The sequence below is a fragment of the Cloeon dipterum genome, chromosome 3 (assembly GCF_949628265.1).
Source record: "Cloeon dipterum chromosome 3, ieCloDipt1.1, whole genome shotgun sequence".
Lineage (NCBI taxonomy): Eukaryota > Metazoa > Arthropoda > Insecta > Ephemeroptera > Baetidae > Cloeon > Cloeon dipterum.
Genome location: NC_088788.1, coordinates 24926231 through 24949044, shown reverse-complemented (window position 1 = coordinate 24949044; position 22814 = coordinate 24926231). Strand labels below are relative to the sequence as shown.

Here is a 22814-nt window from a genome sequence, read left to right as displayed (position 1 = left end):
ACATGTGATTATAATTTTTTTAAATTTATGCTTATGCCTAGTTTAGTGGTATAGTTACAGGTTTCATTTTTCACGCAAAAACGTGCTCTTCTGTAAAAAGCTGAAGTTGTGATTTTTCTTCAAAGCGGTGAGTTACGTTATACCAAAAAATACATTGACTCCTAAATGAAACAGTTTTGGGAACAAGTAAAAATTTATATCAACATGGGGAAGAAATGTAAACTAAAATAGATTTACAAATTTTCATGTTTTTCTTTTTAACTGGATTGACTCTAAAAATGAGAAATTGTCATAATTAGTGGACGAAAGAGACACTAATTTTCGGACACGCTCCTATGAAAAAAGGACTAAAATGGGCCATGGACATTAACCCGTTGAAGTCAATAACATTATGTTTCTTGTAGAAACGGCTGTGGCCTGAAAAAACCCAAGTATAGAAAAAAGTTAGAGTAAAACAACTTGAACTCACAAGTCTGCCGAAAACTCTTAAAAGGTCTCACCTGGGTAATTTGTAGCAATATTATAGTAAATCGTCCCAAGGTATCGAGTGGAATTGATTTCGGAAATGAGCATTTATAAGCAAAGGTATTAACCCACTTAGAGCGATTAATTAACTGTGAATTGCAATTAAGGAGGAGATTAATTTTCAGTCAAAGCAGGTCAGTTGGCCCTGCTAAAATCTATCTGTCCGGTTATCCTTTTTCTTTCAGTGGCCCCGAAAGGCTGGCGTTTTGCCCACAAAAGGAACGCGCACGCACTGGCGGAGAGGAGAGAGAGAGAGAAAAGAGACGCTGACGCTGAAACCAGTCAGTAGCGGCCGCATGTAAATTAATAATATTGCTTAACAATCCTGCTGCTTAATTCAATGAATATTTAAGAGCGAGCCGGAGAGATAAAATTAAGAGTTGGCGCTGCTGAATAATGTGTGTTGTCACATCTCCGCTATGTTAATGCGGCGAGCTGATGTTCTCGTGTGCAAAAAACTCGCCGACGACTTAAATACCCGGCGCACAAAAGGACCCTGCGCTCTCCAGCGCGCTAGATTAATGTCTCATTTACTCGGCGTCGGGATGAGGGAAGGCTGATTATAATTATTTATGCAAAGAGCCTTAATTCATGCCCAAGTGAATAATTTATCCGCCTTTTGAAATAATGAGCGCGACTCGTGAAAAATGAACGCATTTAATGCGCCTCAAACAATTACAGTGGCTGCTTTATGTATAATTTTCGCCAGGCCAAATTGAGCCGTTTTTTCCCTGGCGCACACAAAGAGAACGACTTTCCGTAACGTATAATACGCCACTCGCGTTTTCTCTCTCTCTCTCTCTCTCTCTCTCTCTCTCTCTCTCTCTCTCGCTTCTGCAAGCGGCGGTGATATTTTTGCTGGATGAAAACAGCCAGCCAGCCAGCGAGAGGCTCAATTTCTTTGTGCCTGCTTTTTCTAAACGCCTAACTTATCTCTCGTGAGTCGGCGTAATGATCTAGACGCGTCTCGAAATTAAGCTTAATTAATTAAAAGTTTGCTGACATCATTCTCTAGGCTAGGCTCTCGCCATTAGCAAAACAAATATATATTATGTATTATAAGTAAGGGAGAGGAAAAAGCAGCCGACGACCCACACTTTGCCCTGCCTTATTATCCGTTGGTATAATAATTCCAAACGGAGCACATGTAGTATTCCACATTACGTTTGCTCATTAGTGACCCTAGGATGAGTAATTGAAAAATGTAACCTCTTTTTTCAATGACTTACAACGTATACGTTTGTCAGTTCCTTCTAATTTTGATAAATGCAGATGATTAATTCTCTAGATGAAACAACTCTGATTAATTTGCAGTTTTTGAGAAATAATTTATCTCGTTTGAATTGAAATGGATTTATGAATTAATAACAGGAAAGAATGGCTCGTTCACTGTTTCAAAGTGACTTACTCAGTGGCAATCTTTGTCAGCCACTTCATTTTTTACACGGGCGTTGAAAGGGTTGCAGATTAGGTGCCGGCGGTATCAAATTATGTGTCATAAAGAAGAAACACGCCACGACGGCTGGCGCGCACGCCGCTGTCTGCTGCTGCCTGGCTGCCTTCGTCGTCGTAATATCACTTTAGAATTGTATTAGGGTTGGTTATGGGTGGCGGAGAAAGTCAGCAGCAGCAGCAGCCAGGCGCCATGCATGCGTGTCTCGATGTCGCCCTTTCAGCCGCCGCCGCCGCCACCGCCCCTGTGCTGCTTTTCCCATCAACTCAACAGGTTTCTTCCCCAACGTCTCCGACAGACACACAAAGAGAGCGAGGAAATGTTATTTTTATCAAGAGACTTTTATTGGCTACTTGTGAAACGACGAATCTCTGCTGCGCGAAATCTGGCTCGGTTTTAACCTTAGCAAATTGGACTATTTTCATCAGATTTTCACGGAATACAAAACGCTTCCCCTTTGTCTCTGATGAAGTTTAGTTTGATTTTATCCCGGAAGTTAACTTAAATTGAAGGAAGGCCAGTAAGACTTCACATTCATTTTTGTAAATCAAGGAAATGAAAAATGGTCATTAAAAGACACTGCAAAAACGTGAGAAAGCTAGAAAAAAACTTGCAAAAATGATTTTTTGCTGTAGTGAGCTGTGTAATTAGGGCTATTTTTCTGAAATATTTTGCTAAATGCATACTTGTTCGATACTAGGCACGGAGGGACAGTGAGATTTTTAGCCATTTTACAAAAATATAAGGAATAAAATTAAATATGATTCACTCTTACTATGCAAATCATTCTAGTGCAACACAAATCAATGTGAAAAATTATGGAATCAGTCAGCTGCGACAACTAATTTTTTATTTGCATTAATGGCAAATTGGTAAAAAGCAATTGTGTAAAATAAGTAGACACTGGACTGAACTGAAATATGATTTTTTACTCTGACTAGTAAATTAAATTTATTTCGATAATAATGAAAAGGAAGAGATAATTTGCTAAATTATCATATTGAAAATGGTTTGAAATTTGTCGTTTCCTGGTTGCAGGTGAGACGGGATGCGGAAGGAGCTTGGCGGCCTCGACCTCACTCTCGACGCCGTCGTCCGCAGCCCTGCCTGAACTGAGCGCTTCCATTCCCCGCTGCACCTCGATGGCCGAGGGTGCTCCTGAGGACGAGCGTGAAGCCCTACTCGTGGCCGCCGCAGCCGCTGCTGCGGCTGCCTCTGCAGCAGCAAAGAGGGAGGACAACTCCTCGTCTTCCTCTTCGTCGACGCCGTTAAACCTCCACAAAACTGATGTGAGTACAGACGATTTTTCTCCTAAATTAATTAAAACTTTTGCTAGAACATATCAAATTACTCTTTAATTGGAAATGTAGTGGTTTAGTTCACTGAAATATTGTAATAGAGATAAAAATGTTTATCAAGTATTTGCAACAGAGTGATGTCCGCCAGAATGAATTGCATGTCCATCGGCATATTTCTTCAATACACGGGTATATTTATTTACTTTGCGTCGTTTGTGCGCTCTCTTCCTCTTCAGAACCATTATCGTGAAATGCAGAAAGCAGTTTTGAAAAATGCGGGAGGGAAATTTTGTGACTGCTCGGAAAGGGATGAGGCAAAAATAATGAGACGCTGGGGCCGGCGGGGGAAAATAAAAGGAAAATAATGCCCACTGCTTTCTTTGGATTTCGCGCATGAGGGGACACAGATAATCGCCTATTTTGCCTGCTGCAGTGGTCACTCTCGCGCAGTAATAAGCGGCCGGCGGAAGAGAGCCTCTCCGAGGATTAAAAAGCGATGGTGGCGGCGCAAATATACGATCTCATTTTCTCTTTCTTTTCCTCGGCGGCGCGGCAACCGGCGATGATGACGGCGACGTCGACAACGATAATGTATGCGAAATGTTCAAACAAGCATATACGCGGCGCACACGTTTCCCGGCCGGGCAGAAAGACATCTCCCAGGGGGAGGCCTGCTGGCGGGCGGGAGGGCGGGCGAGTTTTCAAGTAAGCTAGGCAAGCCCGCAGTAATTTCACGGTGGCATGCCCGTTGTGTATGTGGTCCGGCGGCTGGGCAGCTTGCATCTTCTTTGATTAAGTCGAGTTAAAAGAGAGAGGGATAGAGACTCACACACACACTCGCTAGTCGCGCATCTCTCTCTCTCTCTCTCTCTCTCTCTCTCTCTCTCTCTCTCTCTCTCTCTTATGCTGAGGAGTCACTTTTGCTGCTGCTGATGTTATAATTTGCATGCACACCAGCTCGGAAAATGCGCCCCACTTGCGAGAAGAGGACCGGGCGGAAAGTTGCGCGTGGGAGGAGTGCTACTTCTGCTGGTCACCGAGAAAAAGTGCGAGAGTGTTTTTGCTTTTCATTTTGTGGGCACCGGATGAGGATAGTGACAGTCTGTAACAACGTTGCTCGTGAGTGAAATTTACACCAATCAAAGCTGGATTTCAGTTCGTTAGTGGGGGAAAAATTCCAATTTAATTGAATTTTTTATTAAATGTTATGTATTAAAAACAAGTAAAACGAGCTTAAAACTCAAAACGAAACCTGTGCTTCAACATTTTTCCGAGTCGATCAAGTTTGAACAGAACAGGGCATTAAATGGCTTTCCTGACCGATATAGATATAAGTTAGAGCCATTCTTGGTTTTTAAGTAATATAGTACCATCTAACAATTAATGAAAATGGCACCGTCGTACAGCCAAGCCAAAAATTCCAATATTCGTGATCTAATATTTTCCGGAAAAATTGAAGGTTTAAAAAGCGTCTTTAAATGATTTGAATGTACATTTTGTAATATATTTAATTAGTCAACTCAGTCAGTCCATAAACATATTGCAGAAAAATGCTGACATTTTTGAACAATGTCTGAATTACAATATTATTTCTGTAAAATAATCGCGTGTTTTTAATGCACGAGATTTGCAGGATCTACCGCATATTTCAGCATCCAACATTCCACGATGAGTAGCGGCGCTGGAAGCATAATTATTTCCTCTTTACTAAAGCAAGTTTGTAGTACACTGTACGCAACACAAAACACACGCTCGACACTGGCTGTTGCAGGCTGCTACAAAATTTCTGTTTTAGCCGCGCGTATGCCAGTACAAATTAAATGAGGTGGTCTAAATATTTGTGGATTTTCCAGACGTGGCTGTGCGGCGGCTGCAGAGCAGCATTAAATTAAGCCCTCATGCAGAGGGATTTTTTGCTCAAACTCCACTTGCTTGCTAAACATGCATGCGCACGTCCATACAGCCCGCGGGCGCGCGTTTAAATATTTCAGCCGCCGAGCTAGCTCAGCGAGTACGCAATGTTTCATTTATTATCAATTCTTATATACGTGCTTTCGCACAATTAAATTATCCGCTTTAAATTGAGGAAGCAGCTTTCGTTAAAAATTATTTTAGGATTGGATTTTAGTCGGAGTTAAAACAAGCGCAAAATAATTTTAGGAATTTGATGCTGTAAAAATTTATTTTTCTGATTCGTGAAAGAAAAAAACTGCTTATTTAATGTCATGAAAAAATTGCTTTTTGCTAAAAATATTTCATCGTGTTTAAATTTTGCTCCGCTTTCGTTGCATCTACTGCAGAGAGTCAAATAAGTTTCTCGTTGCAACGAAAAAGTCTTGATTCTAGAAAAAGAGTAGATTTTTTAGAGTTTCTAACAGTTTAACAGGTAAAATCTTTATGTTTAATGCAAGCATTTCGAAAAGAAAAGAGATTTGAAGCGCAGCTTGAAAGGAATCGATTTAATCAGGTATATGAACAAAGTTTATTTCTAATAAAGAAAGTGGAATTTTCTTTTTCGGGAGCAAAAATAAAGTGTTTTTAGTTTGGAAAGTTTACCGTTTGAAAAAAAACCCGTAAAACACTCTTGAAGGTGCCTCTGATAGAAGCTATAATGAGCACGCTAATGCATGACGTTTCGCAACGTGGTAATAAAAGATTTAGCAGTGTGTCTGCTGACAATAAAAGTGGGAGTGTGCGCCGTTTAAATATAGAGATTTGAAAAAGAGTGCTACCCAAAAGCGAGCAGTCGTTGCCGACGTCTTACATTACGAATATTAATTCTGCGCGCTCTCTCTCTCTCTCTCTCTCTCTCTCTTTCTCTCGGCCGGCACACCCTCATTCTTGCAGCCAACTTGCTGCCGCGCGCTCTCAACTCGCTATTCGGTTACAATGTGTGTGTACAGATGAATAAGTCACGATTCCAGCCCGACGAGAGTGAGCAGCTGCTTTGTCCTTTTTATTGAATCAAAGACTTTAACACCTTGGCTGCAGTCATAACTCTAAATCATCTTGCGCCACCAACACACTTTGTGCATTATGATGCGAGATAAGAATTGGAGAAGGAGCCTTGAGGCGGTGCTTAGCGCTCGCCGATTAATTTGACCTGCGCTGTGTCAAAACAGAAATGAGATATCTCAACCGTGGTAATTGCAAGCAGGAATATTGATACAAAACTGAATAAAGCACTCAGCCTCCAGCAGTATTCATTTTTAAGGCAATTGTGAAAACGCGGCTCTTAAAAGATCGTATCCATTTAAAATAGCAGGCTGTCTGCTCCCTGTTTGAAAAATATTTAAATTGACAGTAATAATGGTAATAATGCATACCGTCGGGCAGATATGATCTCGTCGATAGGAATCATCTGGCATTAAAACATGGTCAAATGCAGTTACATTTTAAAAAATTGATCAACATCTGCATTTTTTTTAAATTGTACAAATATTTCTAATTGTAATGATTTTATTTAATATCTCAATTAAAAAAGGTACTCGTACTATATTTATTTATTTATTATATCGGCTTGTCTTCAGTTTGGGGTGATTAAGGTATTGACTTTTTCGAAATGGAATAAGCGATTAACGTTGAGAATCATTCAAACTGCTCACGGTAAAAAGAGGCTCTGATTGCCGCATTAATGCCTCGGAATCACATCACAAGCCCACGGGCACACATTCATCCGAGCGCAATGTGTACACGAAATTCACACACACAGCAGTTGGGAAATGAAAAACGGCAGCCAGTTATTATGAAAACACAGCACTTTTCGCTGGGCAAATTAGCCGCGTGCATGAAAAAGTTAAATTAGATTTTTTATTAGCTCAAGTTGGCCGTGCGAAAGCAAATCAACCCTTGCCGCTCGCTAGCAATAACAAAAATCGGACGGAAATCAGCAAGTTAAACGAGAAATCTCCCCTCTCGCAGGGGATGATGCTCCATAAAACGGCTAAAACGCGAATCCTTTCCATAAATTTTATCTCCCGCAGGTGGCGCGTTTACATTTCATTTTGAATTTGCACCGGCAAGATTGAGTCATAACAATGTGAAAATGTAATTTAGCTGTGATGTGCTTGATGGCGTATACGAGTGTGTGTGTGTGTGTGTGTGCGGTGTGTATACATTATGAAAAAAGCTGGTGCCGCGCGCGTGCATGTACACAACACCGCAGCAGCAGCAGCCTCATGAACTGCTCGCCTGACGATGAGTTGTTCTTATCTTTATACCGTATACACGTATGTATACAAGGGCTGGTTGGTGTGTGCTAAACCGGGCGCGGAATATGCGTGCCGAGCAATAATGAAGCAGAATTAGTGCCCGTAATGAGAGCTCGGGGTGTGTATGTGTATACGTGGGGTGAAGCTGCCGGCTTTTCGCATGCAGCCTGCCCGCCCGCCCGCCGGAGAAGAGGAAATTAAGAGAGAGAGAAATAAAGGAAAAGGGAGAAGCGGTTCATTTTTATTGCCGAATTCGCCTCTCCGTCGCTCGCTCGCTCTCATTATTAATATTGTTATTAATTTACGCTTTACGATGATGACGCTGCTCTTGCTCTCTGATTAAAATTCGGGGAGTGTAAATTCCCGCCGTGTCGGGGAGTGTGATTCATCTGCGAAATTTCGCTCCTGCGCCGCTCGTGCGCAGCCGGCATTAAAAGTCAAGCTCTTAATCTCATTATCTCGCTGGATTTTCAATTACGATTTCCCTAATAAATCCGACGATTACTCTCTGCCTGTGCGGGCGCACGCCTAGACGTCTGTTATGCCTGTGCTTTCGGACGGATGTATGCACGCTGAAATTCCGCTTGGCAACAACTGTCAGAGGAAGATGTGATCGCGCGCGCGCTGCCGATGCATCAGCAAACCGGAAATTGGAAAGTGAAAAAGAGAATAAAAGGGGTGACTATCAAGAGTCGCGTCAGTTGTTGACGCGTTGTTTGTTAAATTGGCATGCAAGTGGGTGGGAGTGAAGATTTGTTTGTCTATTTTTGGCAAAAATGTTTCGGCGATAATATCCGTTGGAAGTTAAAACGAGTAAAAATATAGAGATAAAATGGTATTTTTCTGAATTCCGACGTGGTTTTAACAAAAATTGCAAATTATATTTTATGACTAACTGGATTCGTATTAAAATTTGTTTTAATCAATCTTAAAAGGAAACATTTTGACATTTCTAACCAAATCTGCCCTCATTTGCTTTAAAATATAGTCAAGAAAAGTATCACGTTTCATCATTATCATGTGGAAACTTGCACAATTATGAATTTGAATTTCTTTATCAGGCCAAAACATCTCCGAGCAAAATATATTCCAGTTTCACGCTCATGTCGCTTGCACACGCTAATTTCCATCCAAAATAATTACACCGTGCTAATCCCCTCATTAACCTGAAGCTATATATACCTTTCTGAGAAGAAAAAATACGAAAAAAAGCTAACATAGGAGATGAGAGGACACGCCCTCAAATAGGCTGAAATTTTCATTTGATGCAGTAATGGGCGCTTTTGCCGTGTATTATTACAGGGTACGAAGTGACAAGCCGGTAATTTTTTTCTCTGGCTCTCCACCGCACACAGAACACGCGGCCCGAGAAAAAGTGGCGGCCCGACGGCGGACGGCGGCGGCGGCTCCGTCAAGAAGGGGAGATATATAAACCAGGCATAAAAGTCGAGAACTGGCTCGTTTTTACATTCGTATAAATTTGGTATTACACGACGATTGCTCTGTCATTGAATGTTCGGTATTAGAGGCGAGTCGTGCTCTGTAATTTTCGGATAATTTTATTGTTTTATCCGAGGATATTTAAGGCCTGTGTTTACATAGTTTTCTTATCATCGCATGAGCTGAACACATTCACCTCAACCCGGGCAGCGCGTTGTCGGTCAAATATTTATGATAATGTCGGGTAATTTTTTTACCAGCGCGCAGCTGGAACGAATTAGCCTGGCGTTTGCTCTTTTACTACTTTCGTTTATTTCAAATAAGTTCAATTGCGCGCGTTGAGCTGGGCAAGTTATTCGTTTTAATATTGTATAAATACGCGATTGGATGGAAAAATGTATCTGGGAATTTACAACTTATCTCTAACTAGATAAGCCGCTTAGAATACCATCAAAACGCTCTGATTAACTTATGCAACAAATTTTATTGAGCGCGAATACGAATTCAAATTTTATCTCCGCAGATAAGTTGCTTACTTAATTTTCGAATCAGCATAATATTTCGAAGTGTATGTATACGGATTTAGAAGTCTGACGTGTAAAATTTGTCGAGGAAAAAAGGCACGTACTCTATTCATACGGCCAACTTGGTTGTGCCTTTTTGCGTGGAAGTTGAGCTTTTCTGAACCGAAACACGCATTTAACCATATAAACACACACACACACACACTCACACACTGGCGAGGAGCTGGTGCAGTGGCCGAGCAGCGAGCGCACAGTCGATTAAATAATCTTTGCTTATTATTTTTGCTCAGCTAAATGAACGTGAAAAATCCCGGCTCGGCGTTGCTATTTTTAAAGAAGGGCGCAGCGTCCGCGCTTGAATTTGCAGAGAACGAGTGCTGGAAATATACGCTAATGCAGAAAATTCACATTAAAATGTGGCGGGTGTGCAGCAGTTTCATTTCGAAATTCTATAGGAGCCATTATATAAAACACACGCGGAATAAGAGGGAAAAATTAACACATGAAAGAGCAATTACAATCTTTTTTTATATGCGCTCTCGAGAGCCGCCGGCCGGGAATGGACTGCCGGCGCTCCTCTTGAAAAATAAACCTCCAACTTTTCTTGCTCAGCCTCCGTCATTAATAATATAATGCTCCTATTCACTACTCGCTCTGCTCTCGCGCGCGCACTCACTCACATCTGCCCCTACTTAAAAATGCTCGCGCGCAATTTTATTGTTTTAATGAAAAAATGCCGTGCGCGCATTACTGCTACTTGAGTAATAAACGGAATGGACTGACGCTGAAAAGATTGCACCACGCGCAGGGGATGTGGAAAATCGTGCATTTTCCGCGAAAATCTCATCCAGGTAAACGATAAATTTTTAAAAACATTTTTATATTTATGGGACTGTGAATTTTTTATTTGAATTAATGGAAAATTGGAACACACGCAATTGTGTAAGATATTTCATTTACTTTTAATATTCTAATAAATATTCCCCTTCTACCCCACTCTTCCTATTTATTGCTTGTACATTTTTTGTTTCGTTTGAATTTTTTGATAAGTGACAATTACGCTGCATTTGTACGAACAAAAAGTGGGAAAGATGGTCAGCTGTGTGCTCTCTCTGCCTTATAAGGTGCCACAGGAAAAATAGCCCTCGCTAATCTAAATTAAAAGTTTTCAATAAGACAATTTATCTTGAGAAATGGAAAACTAGACTCCATCTCCGATTTCAAACTGTAAAAATATTATTTTTGAATTGATGGGGCAAAATTATAAGACCGTCGATTATTTATTCTCCGTTTCTTTTCATGTGTTAGCAACTTGGGTCGTTAAATTTTCAGCTGTACCACTTTAAAAATTGCCTGATATCATGTATGTCATACAAAATGTCAGAATCGTGTTGAAATTATACTTCACTAAACTAAATGAGAATTGGAGCCATATGTAAATTGTTAAATTCCCATATAAAACTCGACGAAAAAATCTCATAAATTTATCATAATGTAACATCTCTCGGCTGGCTCAATTGCATGTTTTTTTGCAAATGTAGCAGTGCAAAGTAAATAATAAATCCGTTCAGCTAATTTTTTACTAATATTTGCTCATTGTCGTATCGAAACCTTGATTTCTTTCAACTGAATATAGATTTGGTCTGAAATAAAAATAAATTACTTCCAGAGATAACCTGTGTTTCACAACCCTGAGCGTGCATATGCAAATTTTTTCCGCGGAAACAGAGCGGGTGAAGAATGCTCGCTACATGCCTGCTCTGGCGAACCGTTTATCCGTCAAAGTCAAGCAAAAATGCAATTTATTACTTCCACTCGCACGCCGTGTAGCGCGCACATCGGCACACAATTTGACGGTAATTTCGTTTATTTGTTCGCCGGCTGGCTATTTTCCGCTCATTTTAAATTCAAATGTCCTGACGCTGGGCAAAAATCTGCCGGTGTGTGTGTGTGTGTGTGTGTGTGTGTGTGTGTGTGTGTGTGTGTATGTGTGTGTGTACATGCATGCACATTCTGTACGTATATGCAACCCGCTGGGCGCGCGGGCGAATGTTAATAATCTGCACGGGTGATGTGTTGTTCACACCCGATTTAAATAAAGCAATTTAAATAAATTATCGCCGGGTGGTGTGCGCCCGGCCGGTTGATGCGCGAGCGATACAAATATTGCGCGCCAAACAATCAATTTGAATTATCATTGCTCAACACGTGAGCGCTCCACTGGGCATTGCTCTGCGGGACTCAATCAGTGCTTTTTATTTCGCGCCTCTGTTTTATCATATCGACCTTTTGCGCGAGCCGTTTTATCCGCGTTTCGCTTCACCTTTGGGATTTGGTGATTCCACGTGCGCCAACTTGCCTGCACAGCCGCGATCTCCGTTTGTTTATTGCAAACGTGCGGCCACGGCCTCTCGGCTAGCTGCGTCGGGTCCTATGCAATTATTATCAAATTATGACCACCTCGGCACGTAGTTGATTGCTAATTAAAAATTGAAAACCGGGCCTGCCAAATTAGTCCGGGTTTGTTCTTACACTGGTGGGAAAATGGCGAGTCCTCCGCTGCTTTCCGCGAGTGTCCTCCTATATAGCCAAAGGGCCCATGACGTGCGTCAAGCTAATTGCACGGTCTACAAATGCGAATTTGCCTGTCAAGTAATCGTTTGGCTTACTTTTTAAGGCAGGTTTTAAGGATCAAAATGAAGCAAGTTCCACAAAATATTGCAAGCGTCACAATTTGAGACTATTTCTGGTAAATATTTTGGACTGCCATGGCAAAGTAAAAAATCAGGAACAGTTTGAATTTCTAGTAAAATTATTTGTTGAGATTTTGAGTTATTTGTGATGCTCGAATAAATTAATTTTGCCAAAATGGTCGAATATGAAGAGATTTCACTATTTGGTAATTTTAAGAGTATGAAATATTATGTGTCAATTTAACATGTTAGCGTTTGATGCACAAGATGAACAATATTTCCCTACAATTAATTTTAAAATTTTAATACGAAGAAAGAGATTTGAAATTTTTGAACACAAGATTTGAAATTTTCCATTTAATTGTACATACATTTTTTATTTGGCACTTAATGAAGAAAATTGTACAAGCTGATCAAGAACGGGATTGAATTATCTCTCTGGCTTATGATGCAATTGCTGTTAATCGCAAGCCTGAATAACAGAGTTTGGAAGTATTTTCATCATGTCATCCAAACGCTTACGTGAAAGCGGACAACTGACAATGATTATGCATAAAGTATTTCCATAGCACCCATAACATGGCTTATGAAGCTTTGGAATTAGCCAAAATTGCATAACAAGCCAGTGTTATCCTCATTTCGTTCTTGATATTTTAGCTGCGTGCACAGATTTTAAAATACTTTAAAAATTTTAAATAATAAAAATTCCAATTTTATCTGGAATGTCATATTTTGGTTTTACATTTAAAGTCTTAATAGATTACACAAATCTCTTTCAACGATGAGGGCATAAAACTCTCACCAGTAAAAAAATTATAGAGGATGCAATTCAAAATTGAAACCGTCTCAATTGAAAACCGCAAATCGCAATCAAGTTCGGGCATGGTACAGGGATGGTAATTATCCAAGCGGACGCAATGACCCTAGAGCTCGCCTCTAAATGCGTGATGTGTGCATGTGTACCACGGAACGCGCACACTATATATTATACGCGTATTACAATGCATGTGTCTCGCATGGCGCGCCTCTAATATATGTGGGGCGCGCGCGTGTGTTTAGTTACAATTTCGATCATTTGCGCGGCGCATTTAATTACCCCGGCTATGACATTAATAAATAACGTTAGATAATTGTTATTGTATCATAGCAGAGCACTCGGCTGATGGCGATGATCATTGCATAACCAGCATTGTACGTCCGTCGGTTCGACCGCCACACAAATAAGCATGTATATTTTAGTCGCTCTTTATTTATTGTAAGCCCATACCTGCTCTAAATATTATTGGAGCGCTCGGCTGCGGATTGAATTATATGTAAATAGGCGTGCACACATCTCCGTGCGAGCTCGCGGGCCGTAATTATTGTGATGGGCGCACAATAAACTGTCAATCGCGCCCATTTGCTCTCTGTCCGTAATGTAATCAGTTGCATTTCATTACGAGAACGTTGCACAGAGCGACCAGCAATTTGATGCGATGTTCCTATAATTATTCATGCACGGCCTATACATATATTTACTTGTGTGTGTGTGTATGTGCGCGCAAATGCTGGCCATTATGCAATTGGCCGGCGCTGTTTATAATAATTCAATAGCTGATATGGTCTCGTCTCGCTCGGTTATTACTATTATTTTGAGTAATGCGCCGCGCAATAATAATGGTGTTATATAATGAGCGAGAGAGTATGAATGTGCGAGCGAGAGAGAGAGAGCGAGAGCGAGAGAGAGAGAGAGAGAGAGAGAGAGAGAGAGAGAGAGAGAGAGAGAGAGAGAGAGAGAGAGAGAGAGAGGGCAATAAATTCACAGCGACTGATCGAGAACTATTGCTATTGTGTGTTATGTATCGGGCTTTTCTGCATGTGCGATTATTTTGTCTCATTGTCTGCGCGATGCGAGTGTGTGCGGTACTAATGCAAACCGGAGCAGCCATGTTTTATGATAATTTCAAATCGATCGAGCCTGGTTTTATTAGCATGCCAAGCTGTGAAATGCTGCGACTGGTTGCGTGCTTGCAGCTGTGCTGGAAAAAAGTTATTTGTGCAGAGTCAATGTCGATGCAGTTGCAACAAGAGAGGGTGGTTCAGACTGTTGAAAAAAAACAATGCGAACTTATTCTTACAAAAATCGTAATTTTATTACATACTTTTTAGTCAATTTTCACAAATAAAATTTGCAGACGAAAGATGCAAACAAAAGGCTAGCGGAATACTTATATAAAAAACCCATATAATTGCAATGTGCCCGTTGAAAAAAAATACAAAAATAATATTTAATTTTACAAATTGCTCTACTGAGCATGTCCAAAAATGAAAAATTGAATGAAAAAGATACTCCTCATGATTTCGGACTCGACACAAGCTGTTTCGGCCCCTCAGGCCACAAAAGCAGTACTCTGCCTGCAAAATTTGATTCTATATACCACAGAATTGACTGCAGAGGAGTCTGAATCACCAGTCGTTGAAAACGATTGACTGCACCCATTATTCAGCATGATCAAATAAAAATTTATGTGTATTGCAAATTATCACAGCTTCTATCAACTTTTACTGAAATTAAAAATAATTTCAACAGTCCAGAGTTGGAAAAATACAAGCAACGGAAGAACTTTTAAAAATAATTAGTACTTCACTGGTTCTTTTGTATCTTTGGACTAACACAGTTTCGCTTTGATCGTTGTTTGAAAATATGCTTCACAAAATAAAATTATTTAACCCCCTCCCTTACGTTTTGAACTGATTCGTTATCATTGCATATAAACCCTGGTGTACAAAACCCAACACATGTTCTTGACTTCATGCAACTATTCCATTATACAAATTTAATGAACCGATCAGTTCAATCTGATTTTTATTTTCGATTTCTGCCGACGCCTGCGAGTAAAACATGGTGGCTTGCAATTAACAGCATTGCAGAGGTGAATGAGTCCGCTTTTTGCAGGTGAAGATTAGCATTTAAACGTCTCGCTTTGCATGTCGAACTGCGTTTTCGCGGCGCTGCATTCATCGCGCATGCAGCCGGCGATAAATAATAATAGACATTGAAGCGAGCCATTACGATAATTAACGATTGCATTATGCAAAGTGAGCCGAGCGAGTGAGCGAGCTTTCTAAAACGTACTTATGAATTATTGTTACGGGCGAGATACGTAATGAGCGGTTTGTCTGTCTCTCTCTCTCTCGCGCGCTCTCGGTGAGTATACAGCACTATATACATGCGCACATTATGCGCGGTGGTATTGCCTGCGAGTTGTGTGTGTGCGGCCAGGCAAAAAATTACACGCCGCCTTGCCTGATCGCCGTTTAAAGAGTGCTTCTTAACAATAATCGTAATTATGACTGTGAGCGGCGCTGCAACTGAAATTAATCTCCATCAAGTGTGGATATATTATCATAACAAACTGCGATGATAATTATTGTTGTCTAATGTGTTTTAGACTCCCGTGGTATTGGCTTCATTATAAAACCTTTATGACGGCTCTAAAAATAGTATTATATCACTATTATATATGTTGGAGCCATTGTGAATGGAGTGATGCTCAATGTGACTGAGAATGGGTTATGCAAGAGTCTGTCAATCAAACGTGATTTCAAATTTGGCCTAGATATACACACATAAATCAATGGTAATTCATTCCTAGTTCCCGGATTGGGAAATCATTTCAATAATATAAATCAATTAAAAATTAATTTATGTATTCACAGAATTTTCTGTTTTAGATGAATATTTTGTTCCTCAAACGAACATGGTTATTAATTGTTTAATGAATTTCAGCTCCTTGCAATCAAACCAGGAAAATACAGATCCAATATCGGTTCAGAAAAAAACACCCCATTTTAATTCTCAAATCAAGAAAAATGATCGTCTGCAATTTCCATTCTTCAGGTGAACGGCGCATTATTTAAAATTTCAATGAAAGAGAAGTACAAACTTTTATCCACAATTCTCGCCATCTCCGGCAATTGGGTAATCCCATTTGAGGGTGCAACTTCCGCGGCTGATAACAGTCGATTTGGCATGAGAGAGCGAACAAACATCAGCAAAAAGCAGCGAACGGGCACTTGAACACCTGCCAAAAAGTCACCAACTCTGCAGTTCGGCGCTCTCCGCCCGCGCGTCACATCCTCCTTTTTGACTTTAAATTTAATTCATTAGGCTAACTTAATCATGGCAGCGGCAGTGGTGCGCCTGTTTTTTTCCTCGGCCTCGTGCAAATCCCGCTCGGCAAACAATGGCCTTTGTCAAAACACGCGCGCCCAGCAGCACGCCGGCAATTCCCAGCAAATTTTTGCGATGGCCAAATAAAGTCGCATTTTTTATCTCGCACCCCTGGCCGGGGGTGGAAAGCATCATCAGCTAGCAACCCTCTGTGTCCGCTCGGAATTCATCATCGCGCTCGCTCGCTCGCTCTGCAGAGTCCACCAAGTCATTATGGCACCCCTGATAATTAATTACCAGCCACCCACTCGCCGTTGTTTTCGCCATCACGCATCACTCACTCTCTCGCCCGCGCGAGCGTTTTATTCTTCTGCTGCCTTTCGGGGCCGGCATTCGAAATCGGCCTGCGCCGATATGAAACAACGCGGCTCGTTTCGGACAGAATCAAGCGTTAATTGAGTGATAGGTGATTCATGGCGTCATTTTTACGCCACTCACCCGCGCACAGCGAGCTTCCAAAGTGCTCTATTAAATTTATTGTCCTCAACTCTTCTGGTTATTCCACGTGTTACACAGCTTTTTGGTCACAAAATCCAATTCTAATACTTTAAATCATTGTTACATGGATTTAAATCAATTTTCTTGTGATTCCCATAGAGACAATCATTGCCCTTAATAGTTAATTAGTTAAACGTTACGTACATTATAATTTTAATACAAAAATTCGTTGACTTTTTAAAAAAAATTGCTAGGATCGTTTTTGAAGGAACTGCCGATTAAAAAAGTTTAAAACACCGCGGCGACAGATATTATGCTATTTTACCCAAAATAAGATCACCTATAGCAATCCAATTAATGCGTAGGCTTTATGAACGCATATTGTAGAAATGAGGCTAATTACAATTTATGATTATTTGCCGGGCCGAACGAGGCTACGATTCCGCCAAGTCATTCTTCATCAAAAGCGCTAATTGCGTCGCTCGCTCGCTCGCTCAACTCTCGAACCAATTTGCATACGAATGCAAGCGTTATTAATCGCCGCACGACAGCATTAATGCTGGCTGTGTTTGCATTATTTGCGCGGGTGGAAAATTTTTCGCACGCCACGACGTATGCAAGCAGAGAGCAGAAGCATCCCTCATATTGTGCACACACAACACACATTCACCCACCGAAAGAGAATGAACGTTTGTACATGTGCAAAATGAGAGAAACAAACGCGCGCACGCAAGCCTTTCTCTCCACTTGGCGCGCTAACTGATTTAAATACACAAAGCAACCTCATTTAGATTTGCTGCTTTTCAAAAGGGTTAAAACTGCTGCACAGTTGGAAAAAATTAAAAACTGTTGTCGAGGGTGCTTGGTGATGAAAGTTGCCGAGCGAGAACTGGCGGGAGGAGAGAGGCAGTGCGAGTGCAAGGGCCGTGAAAAATTGCGGGTCACCAAACATGGAGGTCTATGCAAATCAGTTTATTTTTTAAATTACTGCAATACACCAAAACAATTATATAAATAGTTCATAAATTATCTCCTTGACAGAGATCATAATTTCTTGACGGCTTTGAATATTTTTTCCGCTTAAAATCTCCTTTTCAAATCTCAGATTTGATCTAGCATATCAAATTTCCAAACGAGGTGGGCCGTTTTTCACGTCCCTGAAGTGAGTGTTTAAAAAAGGAATCATCAGGCGGCTTTAGAGTATAGGGAAGGGGGTGGACGCGCGCTGATTACGATCGGGGGTGGCGAGCGAAATGAGGGACGGCTCGCACACTCTGACTCATCAGGCGGAGATATAATTATAATAATGCAGCCGAGCAGGAGGGCTCCGACTGTGTTGAAACAGTAACAAAAAATTATGCATCAGAGGGGGTGACGAATTACTCTCTCTTCTGCCAAAAAGAAAGGGTTGAAAGAAAAATAGCGCAGCTCTCGCACCCTCTAAAATTTAATTTAGTTGATGAGTCAAACGTGCTGCCAGCTCGCGTCCAATAATAACAAAGTTGCCGGCTTTAATTAGCATAATGCTGCAGACGGATGCAAACACGGACGGCCGCGCGTGTCCAACCCGGCTCAATCGTGTGTCTGTGTGTGTTTTAAGTTCGCCGAGAGTCAATAGATCGAGTGGGGGCGCACATGAAATCGCAACATTGTCGTTGTCGTCGTGATTCCCACCATGTGTACAATGTGTGTGTGTGTGTCTGCCACGGCGCTCTCGCTGAAATTAACTGGCACTACTAACTTGTGCACTTCTGTTGGTGGGCATTGTGCCAGAGAGAATAGTGGATGGAAGTAATTATCATTACTCTTTTATTATTTCACCTCCTACGTGCGGGCCGACCGGTCGGCGTCGTTTATGCCCTTTGCATGAGACAATATATAAGCGGGCGGCTGATGGTTTTGTTTTGCTCCCGTGCGGCCTTCTAACACACACCGAAAGGGTCGAAGCGAGCAGACGATTGCGATTTGCAGAGCTTATTTTTTCGTCCAAGGGGGATAAATATATAAATAACTGATTCAGAAACACGAGTGCCAAAATTCACGTTCCACGAGCACTCGACAAATTTGAAATGTACCCTCTGACAGGTCGGAGTCACGAACCATCACGAGGTTTCTAGCCGTGCGTGCTTCAATTGTACATAGTTGGAAATTCACGTGTTTTCCTTTTTGCGCACGTTTCAAAAGCACGGCCACTCATTAAAACACTTTGTGCAAGCTGAATTTCAATTCTGGCCGCCCGGTAGCACTCGGACCGAAAGCGCGGAAGAATTGAAATGTTGATGTGACCATCAATTTCAGCGAATTTTTCATGGCGATGAATCCAATTAGCGGCGTGTGCGCGCTCTCTGCTCACAAGAGACGGCCGGCGAAAATTGCGAAAAAGCGCTGGTCTGCAAGCTCTCATTGTAATATCGAGAGATAAAAATTACAACCTGTCCCGTACAAAATTCGCCGCAGCGACGCCAAACACAAGCTCGTCGCCCTATCCAACCCGCTCGGCCGAGCCGGACACTAATAATGATGATTTATTTTACGGGCCTGCGAAAAAATTATAGAGAGTCCGACCGAGCGCTGCATGAATAATGCGAAACGCTCAGCTTCCCTTGCCTGCCGCCACCCCTTATGTAGTTAGTTGCACACAAACACACACACGTTACCGCGGCATATAAAAATATATATAATAATTTTTTCCACCGCGCGTACTGATAAAAGTGATGGGCAGTTTTAGAGAGTGGACTCATTTTTTGTATCATAATGGGAAAATAAAATAAATGAGAGCAGGAGAAAGGGCTACGGTGCGTGTGCGCACGTGGTTGGCGCTTTGTGCGAACGTGAATAAATTACGGGGGATGAAAGTGACCAAAAATGATGACTACACGGGCACATAAATTTATGTGCATAAAATCCAGCCGCATTTTTCATCCCTTGCAAAATATAAAATACACATTAAATATTCAAGTCTCATTTTTCTAAACCCGCGGTGGCATCAGTCGAGTCAACCTCCCTGCGTCCACCCCGATGCGCATTTTTAATGGTGCGTGTTCGCAATGCCAAAACGGAAATAAATAATAATTTCTGCAGAGCCGCGCGTCGCCGATTTTTTAATCAGCGAAACGCGTGCGACCTCAAAATTTTAAATTTAAATCACCCCCGCACGTGTGGCATCCTCGAGCTGCTGATAAGTTCGGGAAAAAGATAAAAATATTTCGGGAAAAAAATCTGTCGATTTTCGCCAACAATCACGAAATCTCCTTGCTTTGCGCCCGCCGCTGGTGCTGTTTGCTCGCTAGCTCCCGCGGGAACGGCGGCGCTTCTCGCAATAAAAGTAATGAATTAATGCTGCTTGCGTGCTGCGGCGAATTCGTAGACAAACACACACATAGCTCGCGAACGAGCGAGCAAGCAAGCAAGCGCCGCCTGTTTTACCATCATTATAAATGAATGGTGCAAAAAGTAGCCGGCCGCAGAGCCGCTGGCTCGCCGGCAGGCCGGGTGGAGGGGCATTTGTCATGTAGAAAATGTTGGCAACACATCATTATAAGTCATCATCATTACCGCATGGCCTAATTACAGAGGCCCGCTCATTACCGGCCGGGTTTGCTTGCTTTAGCAGCTCGGTTAGCAGAGCTGGCTGGCTGACTGGGTGGGTGGGTGGGTGGCTCGCTGAATTCTGCACTCGCATTTATAAATTACGTCGCACGCAGGCAGCCGGCAGCAGCGCCTGCTCACTCACTCGCTCGCGTTTCATTATGCTGGCCTGCGCCGCAGATAAAAAGCCAAGGACGTAATTATTTTAATTGTTCGCCAAAAGACCACCCACTGGGCATCGGAGGACGTCGTCGCGCTCACTGCCGAGAGTGAGTAATTTGGGGGTTGCTTTTGGTCACTGAGCGAGCAAGCGAGTACGGGTGCTGGGCACAGGAAATGATTTTAGTCGGCGGCGACTCCGGCGTGGCCGGCGGCGACGGCGTTGGTTGTGCGTGCGCGCGTAATTAGCATTGGCAACCTCCCTTGGAATTATGCTTGCAAATTGACCGTGCCCGCCGCCCGCTAATGTGGCGACGAAAGATGCGCAATATTCGCCTTTAGATTTTCCGCTATTGGCACCTGCTTAATGCCGCAAAACCGAGTGACTGTGCATCCGTACTTTACAAATTTATGCGCCTTCTCCGTCCCAGCTGTTCGTGACGGCTGTCTTCTTCAGATTATGATCGCAATTAAATTCACTTTATTTCAAATTCCACCAGATTGTTTGCAACTGTCAATTCCTCTGGAAAGATTTTGACAAAATAAATTAATTGGCAATTCGATAATTTAAAAAAAAGATTCATATGCTTCTCTGAACTTAAGGATAGAGATGATTCACCAATTTAATTGCCTTACTGAAAAGTTTGGGAAATAAAATGCAGAAAAATTGAAGCACATATATGCCTGCTTAAAAATATAGAGCATGAAAATTGTATTGGAAATTTCAGTAGCACAAATGATCATACCATTGCTGACCGAATTTATACATTTGAACAGGAAACAGACTTGACTGATTATCTCTCAATTGCTCCTCATACATCATCGAGCCGAAAAGTCAAAAGCATTCGTCATATGTGTGCTCCATAATTACACACGTTCACATACATTATACTAAACTATTGCAATCAGAGATTCAAAAAACTCAATTAATAATGAGTTACGACGAGGATAATTACGGAAAGCCCTTCATTATTCGCCGCACAATGGCGGGCCGGAGCAACCGACTGGCCGTGTATCGAATTTCTTTGATCACAAACTTATTAATTTCGCCCCCTCGACTCACTCACTCTCTGGCTGGCACGACGTAAAATGATTATAAGGGTCCAGCACCAGCAGCCAGCCCGCTTGTATCTCGCGAACGAGCGTCCATCTCCTCTCTGCTCGGACCACATTACACTCACATGAAGTGCTTATCGATTAGGAATAATGTCGTCAGCACCATCAAATGACCTCCCTCGTCGGCTCCTTGGCCGAGCACACACGCACAAAATAATTATTTCCATTACACTCCTCGCACAGCGAGGGCCAGTGAGTCAACCCGCTCGAGCCGTGGCAAAATTTTCCCCTGGCTGAGCTGGAACGGTGTCTTATGTTCTTGTTTTTGCCATGCCAATGGAGGTAATTAGACGAACCCTTAAGTCTAAATGAATTCGGTGAGGTGGAGTCTGATGTTAATTTATTGTTTTTTTTTCTTGGACCCAAAAGAGCTCTTTAAAAAAAACATTGATGAAATGCAAACAAAATCAGCTTAGTTAAGAAGGGTGATAAAAAATACTGTGTGTATGATTTAAATTATACCTCAAATATTGAACTTGTTCATTTTGTTAAAGTTTCCCTTTGCTTATATTTATATTTGTATTAAAAATCATTAAACTAATGGTTTAATTCACAACAGCAAGAGCCATTCTGAAAATAATTTGCCATGGAGCAATGGTCTAACAAAAAAATATAAACTAACACGCTGTAACAATTCAAATATGATTGAGTTGATTCATCGTTTTCATCTGAGCTGATTTTGGATCCACCTTTGAATAAAAAATGCAAGTGCCATTAAAACCAGAGCAAAGAGGGTGAGTGGAGGGAGGGGTGAGAAATTAAATCCGAATGAAAGTCATTAAGCCGTCAAATGATTATCTGTACAAAATTTCCTGCCGCGCTCGTGCTCGCTGCCGTGCTGCCTTGCCAGGATGTGCGATTATGCGGCCCTAATGGAGGCATTACTCATCAAGTTTGAATTCAAAAATATATATATTACTGTGTCGGCAAGCGCCGCGTGCGCATTTATTCGTCTTAGGGATATTTTTAATTTAGCACGATATTATGCGCGCACAGCACAGACTGACGACTTGAATTATGGGGGTGGCTCGGCTGCGCGCGCGTTTATAAATAAATACTTGGATGGAGATCTGTTCGCAACGAGTGCGGGAGAGTAAGTCTAATTATATATTTTGCGAATTAAAATTACCGAGATTAAGAGCAGCTGTTTCTCATA

At 41.7% G+C, this 22814-nt stretch overlaps 1 protein-coding gene across 1 annotated transcript in view; it reads left to right on the top strand.

Moving 5' to 3' along the window:
* The window catches only part of pdm3 (pou domain motif 3), a 73827-nt gene that overhangs the window by 5645 nt on the left and 45368 nt on the right, over positions 1 to 22814 (top strand). Inside the window, exon 2 of the mRNA XM_065482982.1 lies at positions 3017 to 3267. Within this exon, the coding sequence (XP_065339054.1) occupies positions 3121 to 3267 (147 nt within the window). The 5' untranslated portion in view covers positions 3017 to 3120. The remainder of the gene's footprint in view (positions 1 to 3016; positions 3268 to 22814) is intronic.